This window comes from Syzygium oleosum, unplaced genomic scaffold (assembly GCF_021117445.2).
Source record: "Syzygium oleosum isolate NSW1041296 unplaced genomic scaffold, Sole_v2.1 Sole_v2.02, whole genome shotgun sequence".
In the NCBI taxonomy this organism is placed as follows: domain Eukaryota; kingdom Viridiplantae; phylum Streptophyta; class Magnoliopsida; order Myrtales; family Myrtaceae; genus Syzygium; species Syzygium oleosum.
In genome coordinates, this window is record NW_026607486.1 from 11,915,996 (window position 1) to 11,930,383 (window position 14,388).

At 38.2% G+C, this 14,388-nt stretch overlaps 1 protein-coding gene across 4 annotated transcripts; it reads left to right on the forward strand.

Annotated features, from left to right (window-relative positions):
- The first annotated feature begins 7,133 nt into the window (after positions 1-7,133).
- LOC115681566 (uncharacterized) lies at positions 7,134-14,388 on the forward strand. 4 transcript variants are annotated; one of them, XR_008815507.1, is made up of 12 exons: positions 7,134-7,386; positions 7,994-8,186; positions 8,291-8,376; positions 8,960-9,044; positions 9,624-9,702; positions 9,901-10,031; positions 10,172-10,258; positions 10,383-10,495; positions 12,086-12,216; positions 13,438-13,564; positions 13,658-13,700; positions 14,082-14,388. XR_008815507.1 is itself a non-coding variant. In XM_056306984.1 (11 exons), the coding sequence occupies exons 1-10, from the start codon at positions 7,337-7,339 to the stop codon at positions 13,548-13,550; spliced, it is 1,068 nt and encodes a 355-aa protein (XP_056162959.1). In that variant the 5' UTR covers positions 7,134-7,336; the 3' UTR covers positions 13,551-13,564; positions 14,082-14,388. The 4 variants fall into 4 exon arrangements, 2 of the variants coding, with proteins under 2 accessions (XP_056162959.1, XP_056162957.1); XM_056306984.1 differs by lacking the exon at positions 13,658-13,700; XR_008815505.1 differs by having other exon boundaries at positions 7,135-7,386; positions 13,438-13,700.

Consider the following 14,388-nt stretch of genomic DNA (forward strand, 5'->3'; position numbering starts at 1 on the left):
GCATCCCAAGCTAGATATTGCTAATTGATTCATTAGCTTTGTCAAGATGGCACGAGGGTGGGCCCATTGAGATCGTCACGCGACTAGTAAGGGAAGAAATGCCGAGCGCGAGTCCTCGCTGCGTTTGGTTGTCTAGATTTTTAGCCATTATAGGAATGGATTTGATAGGATAGGATATGAAATCCAAGAATTTTGTCATATCCTATCCACTGTTTGGTTAATCACAGTAATAAAGTTGGATATTTTCATATTTTATAACGTCAATTGTTTGTTATTTACGACATATCAATATAAATGAATTTGAAAATGCACAAATGAATATTATAAAAATCTCTCGTAATTCACTGCCAAGTCTAGTAAGAGAGTAAAAATATGATCATTCACTTTTGTGATTATGAAAAGTATAGTATTTGCACTCCCTTGTTACTTTTGTGAAACTTCGACATTAACCACAAAATTATGGAGAAGTTTCGACTCTCTTGCTGCTTTTGTGGACTTTTGACATGAACCGGAGAGCTGTGAATGAAAATAAACTTATACTCTCTCGCTAGTTTCATAGAGCTTTGACGTGAACTAAAAAACTACGGAGGAGTCGTGAAGCTTCAACATGAATCAAAGATATATAGGAGTAGGAGACAAGAGAGGGTAGGTTTTTTTAGAAATTTCATTGCCACTCATTTTTTGAGAATTAGAAAGATTCTTTTCAAACTTGAATTTGTTTATTAAAATATGGGTTCTTCTACCTCATTTTTATTTACTCAATTTTTTTTATTTTTCCATCTCTTTTTTTTTTATTCCCTCCATCAGTCCTTTAAAAATTTTATCAAATTATAAACTAGACTATTATACCTAAAATATGTAATAATATAGATATGAAATATATATTATAGAGTAGAAAGAAATTCAATTATATAAATAATATAGGAATATACAAAAACGAAAAATATTTTTTTTGTTATTATAAATTATCTTTTTAATATTATAACTCAAACATAATTTTATATTTAAATATTAATTTATTTTTATTATTTAAAATGTTTGTTTTGAGAAAAATAGCTTTTATACCATAAATATGAGAAATCATATCCATCTTTATCCCATCTCCCCCGGATAATTTTATCTAGGCTATATCCCCTTATATCTGGCTTTATTTTGTCTTGAGCAGGAACTAAACACAGGATAGAATAAATGTTGTCATATTCTGAATTTTATCCTGGTTACCAAACGTAGCCTTAGTGGTTGGGGACCAAATGGAACTTTGGTGCGGAGGGCCTGCCCCGCCACGCGCCCTGCCCCCGACGGTGTTGTGGCACCTCGGCTCGCCCTGGTGCTCTGCCATGAACCGCCGCAACTGGTCGGAGCCCACGTTGGGGCCCGCAAGGGAAGGGCACCTCCACGTCTTGACGGAGGGGCTTGATGATCTCGGTGAACTTGAGCTTCCGGTTGAAGTAGGGTGAACATCTTGTAGTTGTAGCTCCCATTTGACCATGTCATCGTCTGTCCGCTTTCTTGTTCCCTGATTGATCTGCTTCTTTGTAGCTCCCATTTGATCATGCCCAACGTTAGCTGCGAAGTTCTTTTACGTTACTCTCTCTCTCTCTCGTTAAAGCAGAAACTTTCATGTTATGTTTTATTATATTGTTGTTGTTGACCGACTTGTAGAAATTTATGAAATTAGTTCATGCGTTATAGTTCTATTTTATGAAATTTGAATTGCAAAAAAGTGGTTGTCCGGATTAAGATTGGAATAAGATATGACAAAAGGAAATCCTCTAAAAATGGAGAAAAAAAAAATCTTCAAATATCCTTCAGATTGTAGAGATATGTACCATCTAAGATAAGATTCAAAATATTTAAAAAATTTTGAAAATCTGCACCTTAGGAAAAAAAAATCTTTCAAAATCCTTCTCGTTTGATATTTTCGTTAGGATTTTGGGATCTCATGGTTGGCTTTCTCTATTCAATAGAAATTCTTTACGAAACTTTTGAGATTGAAATCCTCTTAGAACATCCTTTGCTTTATAATAGGATTTTTCCAAATAATTTCGAGATTTTCGAGATTGAATTCACGGAATCTTTTCGAATATTTCCTCCTCCTTGATATTTGGATAGTTCAAGACTCTTTCTTTCAGCCATGCCTGCGAGGCGAACTGCAAATAGGAGCCATGACGACACCATCAAAGGTGCTCTCTGGGGACACTAAGCTAAGGAATAGATTTTCGGCTCATCATTTTCATGGTCGGCTCCGACCAGTTGGGCATATCCAACGGCCACAGAACCCGCTACGTAAAGCTCGACCTCCAAGTGAAGATCGCACGACCAAAGACAAACCTATGGACAATCCCCCTCCCACCCTCCTCGGAAGGCTTAATCGTGTCTCCGAAGAGAGGAAGCTTCGCCGTGCCGAGTACGGCCGCGAGCTTTTAGTGGCTACATTAGCCGCAAAGAGGTAGACGGAGCAGGATTTCGAGTCGTCGATGCTATATTTCTATTTATTCTGATTTCCGTCTTATTTTCTTCTCTTCTTCTGTGCGTTCGTCAGAGCGGTTCTTAAAGCTCAGAGATCCAGGCATGCTGCGGAGGATGCTTATTCGGCACGAGCTTGTAAAGTCCTGAACAGAAGCACGATAGTGGTCCACAACGTGGACGAAATCGCGGCTTTATTGGAGCTATTAGGAGAAGCTCAACCGCCGTATGGGCTTCGAACGGTGGAGGTTCGTGGCCCGGCCACGGTCGGACATGCGGCAGACCCCCTCGTAAAACAAATGAGGGAGAACCTCGAGGCTAACGGCTTCGAGTTGCGGGAAGGGTACAGTGATTCTCTGCTTTGCTCTTTCGTGTTTTTTCGCCTCCTTCTTCCCTTCTCTCTCTTTTCACTTGTAATTCTATTTGCAGGAACAGTTACGCCCTTCCTCAAAAGGTGGTTCCTCAAAAGGTGGATCAGCAGGGGAATCAGCGGTGGGATGAGGAGGAGGAGGAGGATGATGATGAGTGGGAGGATGATGGTTATGATGATGATGAGTGGGAGGAGGATGAATAGGAGAAAAGAAGAGAAGCATAGCAGGTTCGAGAGAGGAGCATTATGGTTCTATCTTGTTCTTTCGGAGAGATTTTATGATAATTTGTGTTGTTAGTTTGATTCCAAGGAAGTGAACTTAGTTGTGATGTGATGGTTTGCAGCCATTCACCTCTTTTGTTGAGGTTGAATTGCAGAGTGACTTTAAGCACGTTTCAAAACGTCGTTTGTGTGTGATATATACTGCCTTTCAAGTTTCCAGTCTTATTTGAAACGGTGTTTTTCGTGCCCAAGCGGTGACGCAAATGAACCAGAGGCTCCTTGGATCCTCGGTGGTGGTTACTTACCGAGGGTAGCTTTCCTGCAAGGGCCTCCATAGCGTGTCCGCTTCATGAATGTATTCCTTATTTTAACGTGCTGCACGCCTCGCACCCCTAATCAAGGGAAATTTTTTCTTCCCTCACTTTAGGGAATACCCCAGTTTTTTAAGGTTTTGCTTAGTACCATAACCTGGTAACCTTTACATGTCAGAACGCAAGGCCGATGAGCCCAAAGAGAACTGTGGGTCAAATTTTCTGACGAACACAATCTAGTTTCTCATCATGTTTGCGGTCACATTCTCATTACACCCTAGTGCTATGAAAAGGGTCCAGTTCTATCCCTTAAGCCTGAACGAGGCATTGTACAGATCATCCGCCAGTTTTCACAGTTTGGTGTTACATTTTGATGGCTATGTAGAAGTAAGTGGATCTACCCTATGGCCGAAAAACAAAAGAGAAGAAGGCTTATTGTGCCAACCATCATACCAAATTAATAAATTCCAAAGGAGACTGTATGATTCTAAATGAATTTAAGTAAAATATGGGTCATAGAAACTTTTTTTCTAGTTGGTTTGTCATGAATTACCATCATCTCGTGTCATAACAATTGCAATTAGTGAATATCAATTTATCGGCCGCGTCATCGAAAGCGGTTTCCAATTGCTCGGAAATTCTCAGCTATATGGAGGGGGGGTTTGGATGGTGAGCAAAAACAATTGATCAAGAAGTTGGTCAACTTTCGGATGAAAGAAGGTAAAAGAACGAGAGTTTGTGCTATTGTTTATCAAACTTTTCATCACCCAGCTCGAACTGAAAGCGATCGATGTAATCAAGCTTATGGTTGACGCCGTAGCGAATGGCCCACTTTTTCCACCAAGAGAGCAAATTAATGAGTAATGGAAGACGTTAGCAATATTAAGATTTTGCTCGTGTCATGGCAGTACAGATTAACTCTAGAATCAATCAACATTATGATCATCTTGTGAATGACTAAAAATTAAATTTATCCAAGAATTTAAAGTATATTGATTTGTTTGATTAAAATTATTTACCCCACTTTTTCACCAGGCAAGCAAACTTTAAATTTTTTTTTCCCTTGTTCGGTTTCCTTGAAAATTTAAAATTGGACAGTCTCAGTTCCCACTCCCAGTAAGCGAGATTCCTTAATATGAAGAATAAAAAAAACATTATAAGGAAGCATATAATTCTAGAGCAAATTGAATTCCAAAATATAGATAATCGCAAGAAGTAAAATATAATCAATGGAAAAAAAATTTGTTAATGTCATTAGAAAGATCTATGAAATTTCAAGGATATTTACATTACCTTTTCTATTGGCCAATTTTTTTTTATTTTATGAATGACTATCAATTATTTATAAATCATTATGTTTTGACTAAATTATATTTTCCTAAAAAGCCGATTTTTTTTCCTTAAATATACACGCTGATTATATATGATAGAATATATAATAAACAAAACACTTGTAAAGTAATAAAGATGGCCACAAGCAAAGTCACTCTCTGATTTTACCCACTCACCGGTTGGATTTGAAACTCTAATGCAAAATCTATATAACGATTGGTTTAAACAATTTATAGCGATATTTTCATCCTTTTATTTATTTAGAATTTTCGAAAACTAGTTTTCTTTTTATAAATTTCTAACGCAATACGAGAACTCACTAAATTATGCGGCCGTCTTATTTTATTCTATGTATTACAGATAAAATGTTAAAGAATACATTCGATTTTGGAATAATATCCATGATCTGAAGAACACAGAAAATTTATACATGCATCGAAGTACACTGAAAATTTCATCTTCCTCTCTTCCGCACACTACTTTATTTTATTCAACTGCAGATTTCAAAACAACAGCCGAAACATAACGAGAACATGTGAATAGAGGTAAAAGGCTCATCAAAATTAGGGAAAACTTCAAATAAGGATCCGAAGTGCTTTCATTTTTTCAAATAGGGGCCTGAAATGAACCATGTGTCAAGTAAGGACCCGAAGTGCTCTCATTTTCTTAAATAAGGGCCTGAAGTGAACATTGTCTCAAATAAGAGTCTGAAGTGGCCATCTCAATTTCAAAAAAGTGCCTCACTTCACCGAAGTCAAGGACATTTTCGTCTTTTAATTTTTTTGATTTTTAGTTTTTTCCATAAAAAACAAACTCAAAAATGAAAAAAATAAAATGAAGTTTGAAAAAAAAAAACAAGGGGAGGCCAACCTCTCCTGTGGCCGCCACCCCATCGTCGGTGGGGCGGCGGCAATGGCCAACGGAGCCTCAGCGGGGGCCGGCGACCCTCGCCGGCCAGAGAGCCCTCGTTAGAGTCGGGAGAGGGCGGCGACCCTTTCCCAGATTTGGGCAAGGGTCGCTGGCCCTCGCCCAGGTCTAGGGGAGGGCCGCCAAACCTCGCATAGGGCTGGCGGCCCTCCTTGCAACCTGGACGAGGGCCGGCGATCGGGGCGAGGTCTGGCGACCCTCGCCTAGATCTGGGAGAGGGTCGCTGCCCTCTCCCGACTCTGGCGAGGGCCAACTGGCCCTAGCCTCTTGCTGGCGAGGGTCATCGTTAGGGCTGACTACCAGCCCTATCCCCTATTTTTTTTTAACTTTTTTTAAATTTTAAATCTAATTTAACTAAAATTATGTTTAGACGAAAATGCCCTTGATCGGTTGGAAAATTTGGCCGGCCGGTGAGCCGGCGGGGTGAGGCCTCTATTTGAAACTATTGTAACCACTTTAGGTCCTTATTTGAGAACATAAGTCCCCTTCAAGCACTTATTTGACACAAAGTCCACTTCATGTTCTTATTTGAAAAAATGAGAGCACTTCGGGTCCTTATTTGAAATTTTCCCTCAAAATTATCACGGTCTTCTCCCTCACGTGTTCTTGTTTTAAGTTATTTATACTATGCGCCCCCGAAAAATGGAATCGTTGCGAAACGAACCCCTCCGAGCCCAAACAGAAAAGATCATACGTGCATAATAAAATTAATTCGTCTATGCACGACACAGTAGAGTCCGTTACCAATTCGTAGAATTAGAATATTTAAAAGTGTAATATTGGTCGTTAGCAAACACTTAAAAAAATTTAAATATAAAATAATAATAATAATAATAATAATAGTTAAATGGAATAAGTTAAGTTAAAGAACGAAATATTTTCACCCAAGTATATATTTACTTATTTTTTTTATATGTATATAATTCCTTATATTTCCAAGAGATGGAATGCTTTTCCCCGAGTGCAACAATTGTGCGGGAGGCAAAAATTTTTATTGAAAAGGGTTAATATTACGAAAAATTTAAATTTGTACACTTATGATAAATTTACCCCTAATTAATTTTTTAACTACAAAAAATTCCAAAATGATACATTTGTGATAAATTTACTCTATATTAAATTGGATTAATACCATGAAAATCATAAATTTGTAAATCTGTAACTGAATAAAATCGTGTCATCAAACCCATCAAATTGACGGTAAAATTTAATGAAAGCTAATAGAGGGTAAATCTGTCACAAGTGTATCAGTTTGGGATTTTTGGTAGTCAAAAAATTAGTTTAGGATAAATTTATCACAAGCATACTGATTTGGAGATTTTTGGTGGTATTGACCCTATTGAAAATATGAATCCAGAAATCTCGTCGGCAAAATTCGCAGCAGGTGACTGAAGGATCCAATTGCATAAATCAAAAAATTTTGGAGATCCAACCATGCATTTGATAAGAGTTGAGGACCAAATGTGAATTAAATAGAAAAATGAAATCAGATGGACTCTTCTCTTTCTTTCTCTCTCGCGCGGAACAGAGTCGCATCGTTGCTTGGCGCTGCTGTTCGGGAGAGATGGGAATCGAAGCTCTTGCTCGGCACACGCTGAAGCGTCGCATGCAACGCATTTAGCTCTCGAATTCGTCCACGATCGAGCTCGTTTCGACGTCGCATCGTGCGGTGAAATTAGCTGGCCATCGATAGGCCTCTCTCGCGAGCATGATGTCGCCGAAGCAAGCCTCCGAGGACCGAGGATCGACCCAGTTCAGGTAAAGCCTCGGAGTCATGCTTATTCGCGTTCAATTTTCTCGCGGCACGGATCCTAAGGATGCTTGCTTGGTTTGCCGGAGTGAAGTGACCGATGTCTTGTGCTGACCCTGTTTTGCTGTTCCCCGAGGTCGCGACAAATTGTTGCCCTTGGGCTGAAATGTCTGCTTGAAAGCGATTAGGAATGGCCTTTTTTTTTTTTGTTCTTTTAACTGTTTGATTTCTGGGTTTGAGTCCGGTCGGGGCTGAAATTGCGGGAATGTGGATGGACTACTTGAATTGGGTAGAGATGCAAATGGTGAGATTGGATGCGGTTCACGCGCGTAGTGGATTCGCAATGTGGGTGGTTGTTTTGTTCGGCTAAAACCGTCTCTCGGGTGCAATTCGGGCAGCCGCGTATTTATGTTTTCGATGTTATAAGTGATGCATAGCCACTTCCTCTTTGATTGGTATGTTGCTGCGCGCATTGCTCATGCGGTGGTCGATTCTTATGAGTAAGCTAAGCTATACTTTTCTGGTGCATAGGCATCTCATGGGTTCGTTACTTGACATATATGGTACGATAAAGTGGGCAAAAACCAATGACCAGCGGTCACGTTCTTTCTGTAGGCACACGCCCTTGCAGATAATTCATATATTGGGCAACTTTTTGAGAATATGGTCGGTCTACTCAATGTACCGTTACTTGACCGAGACGGGAGCATCGGTTCTGCTCTTTATCTTCTGTTGTCTGGTCCCTGCAACAATCCTGTTTTTGTTCCTGCAGAAGCCTTGGAAGGGTAGACCGCTCTCTAATACTCAGGTAAAGCAATGAGGCTTTCCTCCTCATCCACTCTTGCCGAAAGAAAATGTGAATCTTTGTTGTTTGATTCTTGTGACATGTTTTATCTAATCTTTGGGTTTCAGGTCGTTCCTTCAGTGATAAATGGCGCCATAACAGCTCTCTACTTCGTTTTGTGGGGCAAGGGCTTGAAGCTATGTGGACCACTTAGGTAGGTTTCCAGAGTCTATGAATTAGTAAATTTCATTTAAACATTTCCTGTCACTTTTTTTCTGGGAATCACCAATAAAGAGCACCATTGCAGTGAGTCCACAGTTGGCGGAAGTGGTAGATGTGTGAAAGGATTGATACTTATTCTTGGCTTTGATCTCCATCTGTGCAGCTTGGATTTAGTCCAACTAATTATTAAATGTACAGCTATTGATGTAAATTGACAAATTAGGACATTTTCTTTATAAGAAAGCGTATTTTAGTATTTCCTCTGTTTAGCATTGCTTGAAAGTTGAGTACTCATGAAGTCTTTGTATATAGACAAGTTTGCATTTTGTGTCTCTAATGCTGCTGCCATTGTGGTTAATGAAAAAGCTGAAACCGTTTCCCACAAAAAGGGTCCTTTATTTTGTAAATCTTGTTTAGAATTAAAAGAAATGTTAGGAACTTCTGCAATCACGTTGCTAGTCGCAATCTTCTATTTTGTTGCTTTTCTCTTGCATATTTAACTGTGCAGATCTTATGTTAAGTTTGTCATAGACATTATTCATCAACTTTCACCTTTTGTTTTTTCACTTAAATAGAGCTTTAATGGCGGAGTATTCTGGTGCTGTTCTTGGGGTCTTATCTGCTGTACTCTATGGACAAAGACAGCATCTATGGAAAAAGGTAACCCTTTTTCCCCTTGAATGCTTGGATTTTATAAGAGGATCTAGATAGAGCTCAATGATGTGAGAGATGTCATGCATTGACTGGCCCAGCAGGAAACTGCTTTGTTTGTTTTCACCATTGTTGTCAAGTGGGACAGAACCATGTGATAAGCGAGTCAATAGTGAAAACAAACAATGCGCGGTCTTATTCCATATATGTTAGAGAAGTCTTAGCGCATAGCTTTTATGTCTACAATTGCTTGGAATGCCTATGCACGTGACCAGTCATAGTTCATATCCTTCTTTTTTATTCATTATTGTGAATCTAGAAGATGGTCAAATAGTGATTTACTGCATCAAGAAAAGGAGAAGGACAAATGTTAATAGATTATCCTCTCTATAGCAGGATTGACCGATAGATCTATCCGGCATACATTGAAGTTCATTTTTTAAGCTAATTGGGTGTCATAAATTTGTTAGTATGATCGTCTTGCACTATTCTTTTATAGGTTGGCCGTTTGATAGTGACAGAAATGATCACTCGATATTGTACTCATGTTTTCTTCCTCCAATCAGTGAATATTTCTTCCCTCTACAGGTTGGCGGGTTGGTGGCAATGGTGGCATCTTTCTACCTGTTGTCGCAAGGATGGGCTATGGCCTCATATTTTCCAATAAATATCCTGTAACTAATGGAATAGTATTTCATATTTCAACAGCATGAAACTCATAAGTCTTAAACTAGCATTAGTTCTGCTCTTATTCTGCCGAAATTGTCAGATCTTTATTTGTCATGTCTACTTTTTTGTTGTTAGTCCACCTGTTCAATGTGATAAATACGTCTGGCATATGAATGTGGACTTAACTTTAACATACAGTTTGGAGAAAGCCCTGATACTGGCGTTCAGACAGAACACAATCTGGGTATGAAAGAAATGATACTTCCAATCTTTGCGGGAATCCTGTCAGCATTAAGGAGAGTGATTGCACGACGTGTCTCACTCAAGGTTTTGGCATTTACTTGTCCGGAATTATTTCTGTAATTTGGGACTATTCTATTTTAGAAAAGCGTTTTTCTAGATAAGAAACTAGCAAATAACTACTTAAAATCTAATTCCATTGTGATTTTTGTCCTTGCACATGTCAGAATCAATATAAAAGAAGACTTCATGCGATAACAGTTGCTTCTGCGACATGCTTTCTGTTTCCTGTGGCGATGTGGGATATGATCATAGTAAGTTTTTTAGTGAGTTATATAGTGTTATGCTGTTGCTGCATAAAGCATTCATTTATTTATACTCATGCTTATTTTTTATGGATACTCATCTGCCTTCCCCCTTTATTGACGGATCATTCAGGGATCAGAGTCTGCTGGTAGCAAGGATTTACCATTTTCAACATGGGCTTTTATGAGCACCATTGCTTTTGGGATTATCTTGATATTTTACATTGACAATATTGCGGAGGAGAGGTACCTTACTAAGAATTTGGTCATTTGAGATTAATATCCTGTGGGTTCTCATGGCATATGAATTGATGATCGTGTTTCAAAAAAATATGACTGTATCTTTCTGGAAAGTTATATTTGGTGATAGACAAACTCTTGGAGAGCAGACTATGTAGCAGATGAAAAAACCTTTCTCGAGCAGCTGTCTACTCTTTAAACGAAAATCTGCTCATTATTTTGGGCTACATTCCCTCGCCAATCTGCCATTTCAGCATAAAGTAATCAAGCTCTCGAGTCTAAATTAGCATAGAGTTGGACCTGTATGAGTCTCAACATTGGGCAATGCAATTACAAACTTTCAAGTTACGTAATTGGTCTTATCATTGTTCTCCTAACTAGACAGACCTATTCAACCATGTTTAATAGAATCACCATTCACGTTGTAGGATCCTGCAATTTTAAAACAGGGAAAAACATGTAGGATTTATAGGATCCTACTGATTCAGTTTATCAATTAATCTCTTTATTCAAAATTGAAATTTGCATAATTTGATATTTTAGGTTATGGAATATCTTCTGTTCTTTCGATTTTGACTTTTTGGAGTTTTGATCTCACACAATATCATAATTGATAAATATAACTCACAATTCTAGTTGATTTCTTGTTAGAAACTTATCCAGTCTTACAATGCAATCCGTCAAACATCCCCATCGATTCGAAGCAGAATCAGATTATAAAAACCTTGAGTTCAGCTGGTTGCTCTAGATACAGGAACCTGGTCTTGTTTGGTTTTCTTTTATATTCCATCTTGGTATGGACAAAACAATATTCACCCTGTTCAACCAGTCAAACTAACAAGGCAGTCAATGTGGTTTGACCAGATATGGGCACTTTTAAAAATCAAAGAACAATGGTGGGGCAAGGATCCAATTTCCTGCCCTCTTGGAACAAGTGCCCATTACTTAACAGTCAGGGCAACGAACTCTTTAGATACAGGCATCAAGTAATGTCAATTATAAAGCTTCATTCCTGGGGATATAACTGCTGGCCTGTGCTGGAGAGTCTTGAAGCACACCCTCAAACATCTGATGGTGCACACTGACAACTTTGCTAGACTGGAATTTGTGTCCTTGGTATAATTACTTTATATAGGTTACCTACCTTTTGAAATCTATTTAACCAACCAGCGAGTTCGACTATTCCAACCAGTTCAACTGTTGACCAGCAAAGTACAAGCCTGACCGGCTCTTACACCAGTGCAAAAGCCTTGCAAGATGATATTTTGTCATGTTCTCACCATTTTGATGTTTTCACCCATCTGCCTTTGCACTTACTAAGACAACTCTTTACGGTCTGCTTTTTTTTTTTTTTTGGTCGATCTTTACGGTCCGCTTGATGATCGTCTCTTCTGAGGTTCTTTAGGCTCCAAATAGCTAGAGTTCCAACCTATCACTTAATTAAGGGGAATAAAAGGAAACGCCTGTCATAAGAGGCATTTCCATCAGTTTTCTTATGATCTAGTTTGTCTAGCAAGTTCTTGAGTTATATGAAGATCTGATGATTGTTAATGTGGATTACCTTGTTGACAACTCTTACAATTTGTCTTCCTGCAGATTGCACATGGTTTTTTCTTCTCCGCGTCATCTGATGGTAGCTGGTGGATGTATCATAATCATGGAGATTGTTTACCAAATGGACTTTTCTCTTCTGGGATTTCTAATGTGTGCCTTAATACTAGGCTTTGGTAAGCTTGGAAACTCTTGATTAATAATGAAGCAACACCGAAAAAATATCATCTTAAAAGTAACCAATGTTTAGTTTGTACTGTCAAACCAATACTAACTACATGTGAAAAATCCCACCAAAAAAAAAAAAAATACTTGTGAATAAGTTAAGTATGTTGTGTACCTTAAATGGTCACTGCCCATTCATATGTTAGATGGGAAAATAATGGGCATCGAGGCCAATATATGAGACAATAAAGTTGCAACTCAAGAGAAACCCATTTGTAAGCATTTACCATGGCTCAATTTTTTTAAGTCAAATAATATGTTAAATCTGGTGTATTAAGCAGAAAGTTTCAGTCAAAAGATTGCGCAAGCTTTTAGGTTGTTAAAAATTTAGTCAAGTTTCTTCTCTATGCATCTTCCATCTTTAATTCATCTTAATTACAAGGGAAAGTTTCATCAACTAATGGAATTGGAGAAGCATTTTTGGCTCCTTGATTTTAAGTTGGTACATACATCTGAGAGATATAATAGCTTGCTGTGATCTCTATGTTGGTTTCAAACATTGGTATTTTTACTAGATTATTTGATGTGGAGAACTAACGTCTTGTCAGTCTAAAGAAAGTTTTACATTCCGGATTTCCATTTATGGGATACCTGGAGATTTCAACTAGTCAAAGCTGCTCTTCTGAGGAGAAATATCCAGTTATTTTCTGCTCTGTTTCTAAACTTTTTTCTACATTCATAGAAATAAGGAGGTATATTATGCTTGTAATATTGCTCTATGCCCCTTAAAAGACGGCAGAATGATAGATAAATGTGAAGATCACGAGGAAATGGGAGTGCTCAATTGATTATATATACACATATATGAACAAACTTATTTTTGTTAACAAACCAGCATTTGGTATCATTGTTACCTTGCAAACTACTGTCCCATACTCTGCCTGGCGTATTTCATCTAAATGGGTTTAACGTCATCATTATGCTCTATGTCCATTAGGAGACGTCAGAATGATAGGTAAATGTGAAGATTACGAGGAAATGGAGTGCTCAATTGATTATATATACACATATAAACAAGCTTATTTTTGTTAGCAAACTAGCATTCGGTATCATTGTTACTTTGCAAACTTCTGTCTCACACTCTGCCTGGCATATTTCATCTAAATGGGTTTAACGTCATCATTATGCAACTTTTGAGGCCACAGCTGATATGTGAATAATGAATTTTATAGGGATACATGCAGCAACTTCTTTACAGCGTCCTAGAGGAGATTCTCTCCAAAAATCAGGCCTTTCTGATGGCATTTTTGGTGACGAAGTACAGATGTCGCCACTTCCAACTTGAGAGTTCTTTATGAGGTTTGAATGAATGTTGGATGAACCCATAGTTGCTCACATAACTTTGTCTTATTGATTCTTGTATTCTGATGTAAGTTGGGACTCTATCAACAGTTGATGTGACATCCGCAATGCCTCCTCTGCGAGCATAATTGAGGTAATAGGTCTGGTGGCATTTAATATTGAATTGTTTAAAAATTATTTTCATAGGCGATAGATTGGCTGCACCCTTGGATTGAAGTATTAAGGTCGCATATCAACATTGTAAGCCCTTGAAGTAACATCCATTGGACTTAATATTTCCAAATAAGTATCCATCCTAAATCCTAAGAAATTCAGAAGCATCGAGCTGAGTGTCTGATTTCATCTTATATCTTTTTATAACTAAAACTCTCCTTCCTATCTTTGAAACTCTTCTTATCCAAGAATATCATGCAGACATTCTCATCTAAGAAACTTTTGACGTTCACCGTAATTGTTTCTATTTCATCTAATAACTTGGCTGTTCTCTCTGCTGACAGTTCCATTCTTCATGCAGTGCCATTCTCGAGTTTTTTCCCATCTAGCCTGTAATTCTTTTGGAAGATAAAAGCTGCTAACTTCTCACATCAGTTGCCATGGTTGTTCCGTGATATGACCTTGCGAGGCAAAGATGAATAAGTTGTCTTCTTTACCCGGTAATGAGAAGAAAATTCCTGGCATATTGCTCTGACCTAGACTTCATCTTAACAGGAGCCTATTTTGTATTGCCGCTTTGCATCACATGTGGTAGCCTAACTTTTAGTTTCTGAAACACAACACCTGTATAGATTTACATCAAAAGGAGTTACTTTGTAGTTTGCGCC

What these genes read in the sequence shown, in the direction of transcription:
- LOC115681566 (XM_056306984.1), top strand. Translation starts at nt 7,337, where the DNA reads ATGATGTCGCCGAAGCAAGCCTCCGAGGACCGAGGATCGACCCAGTTC. An exon ending in CGAGGATCGACCCAGTTCAG is followed by an intron (nt 7,387 to 7,993) that starts GTAAAGCCTCGG and finishes TTCTTTCTGTAG; the next exon opens with GCACACGCCCTTGCAGATAA. An exon ending in CGATGTGGGATATGATCATA is followed by an intron (nt 10,259 to 10,382) that starts GTAAGTTTTTTA and finishes CGGATCATTCAG; the next exon opens with GGATCAGAGTCTGCTGGTAG.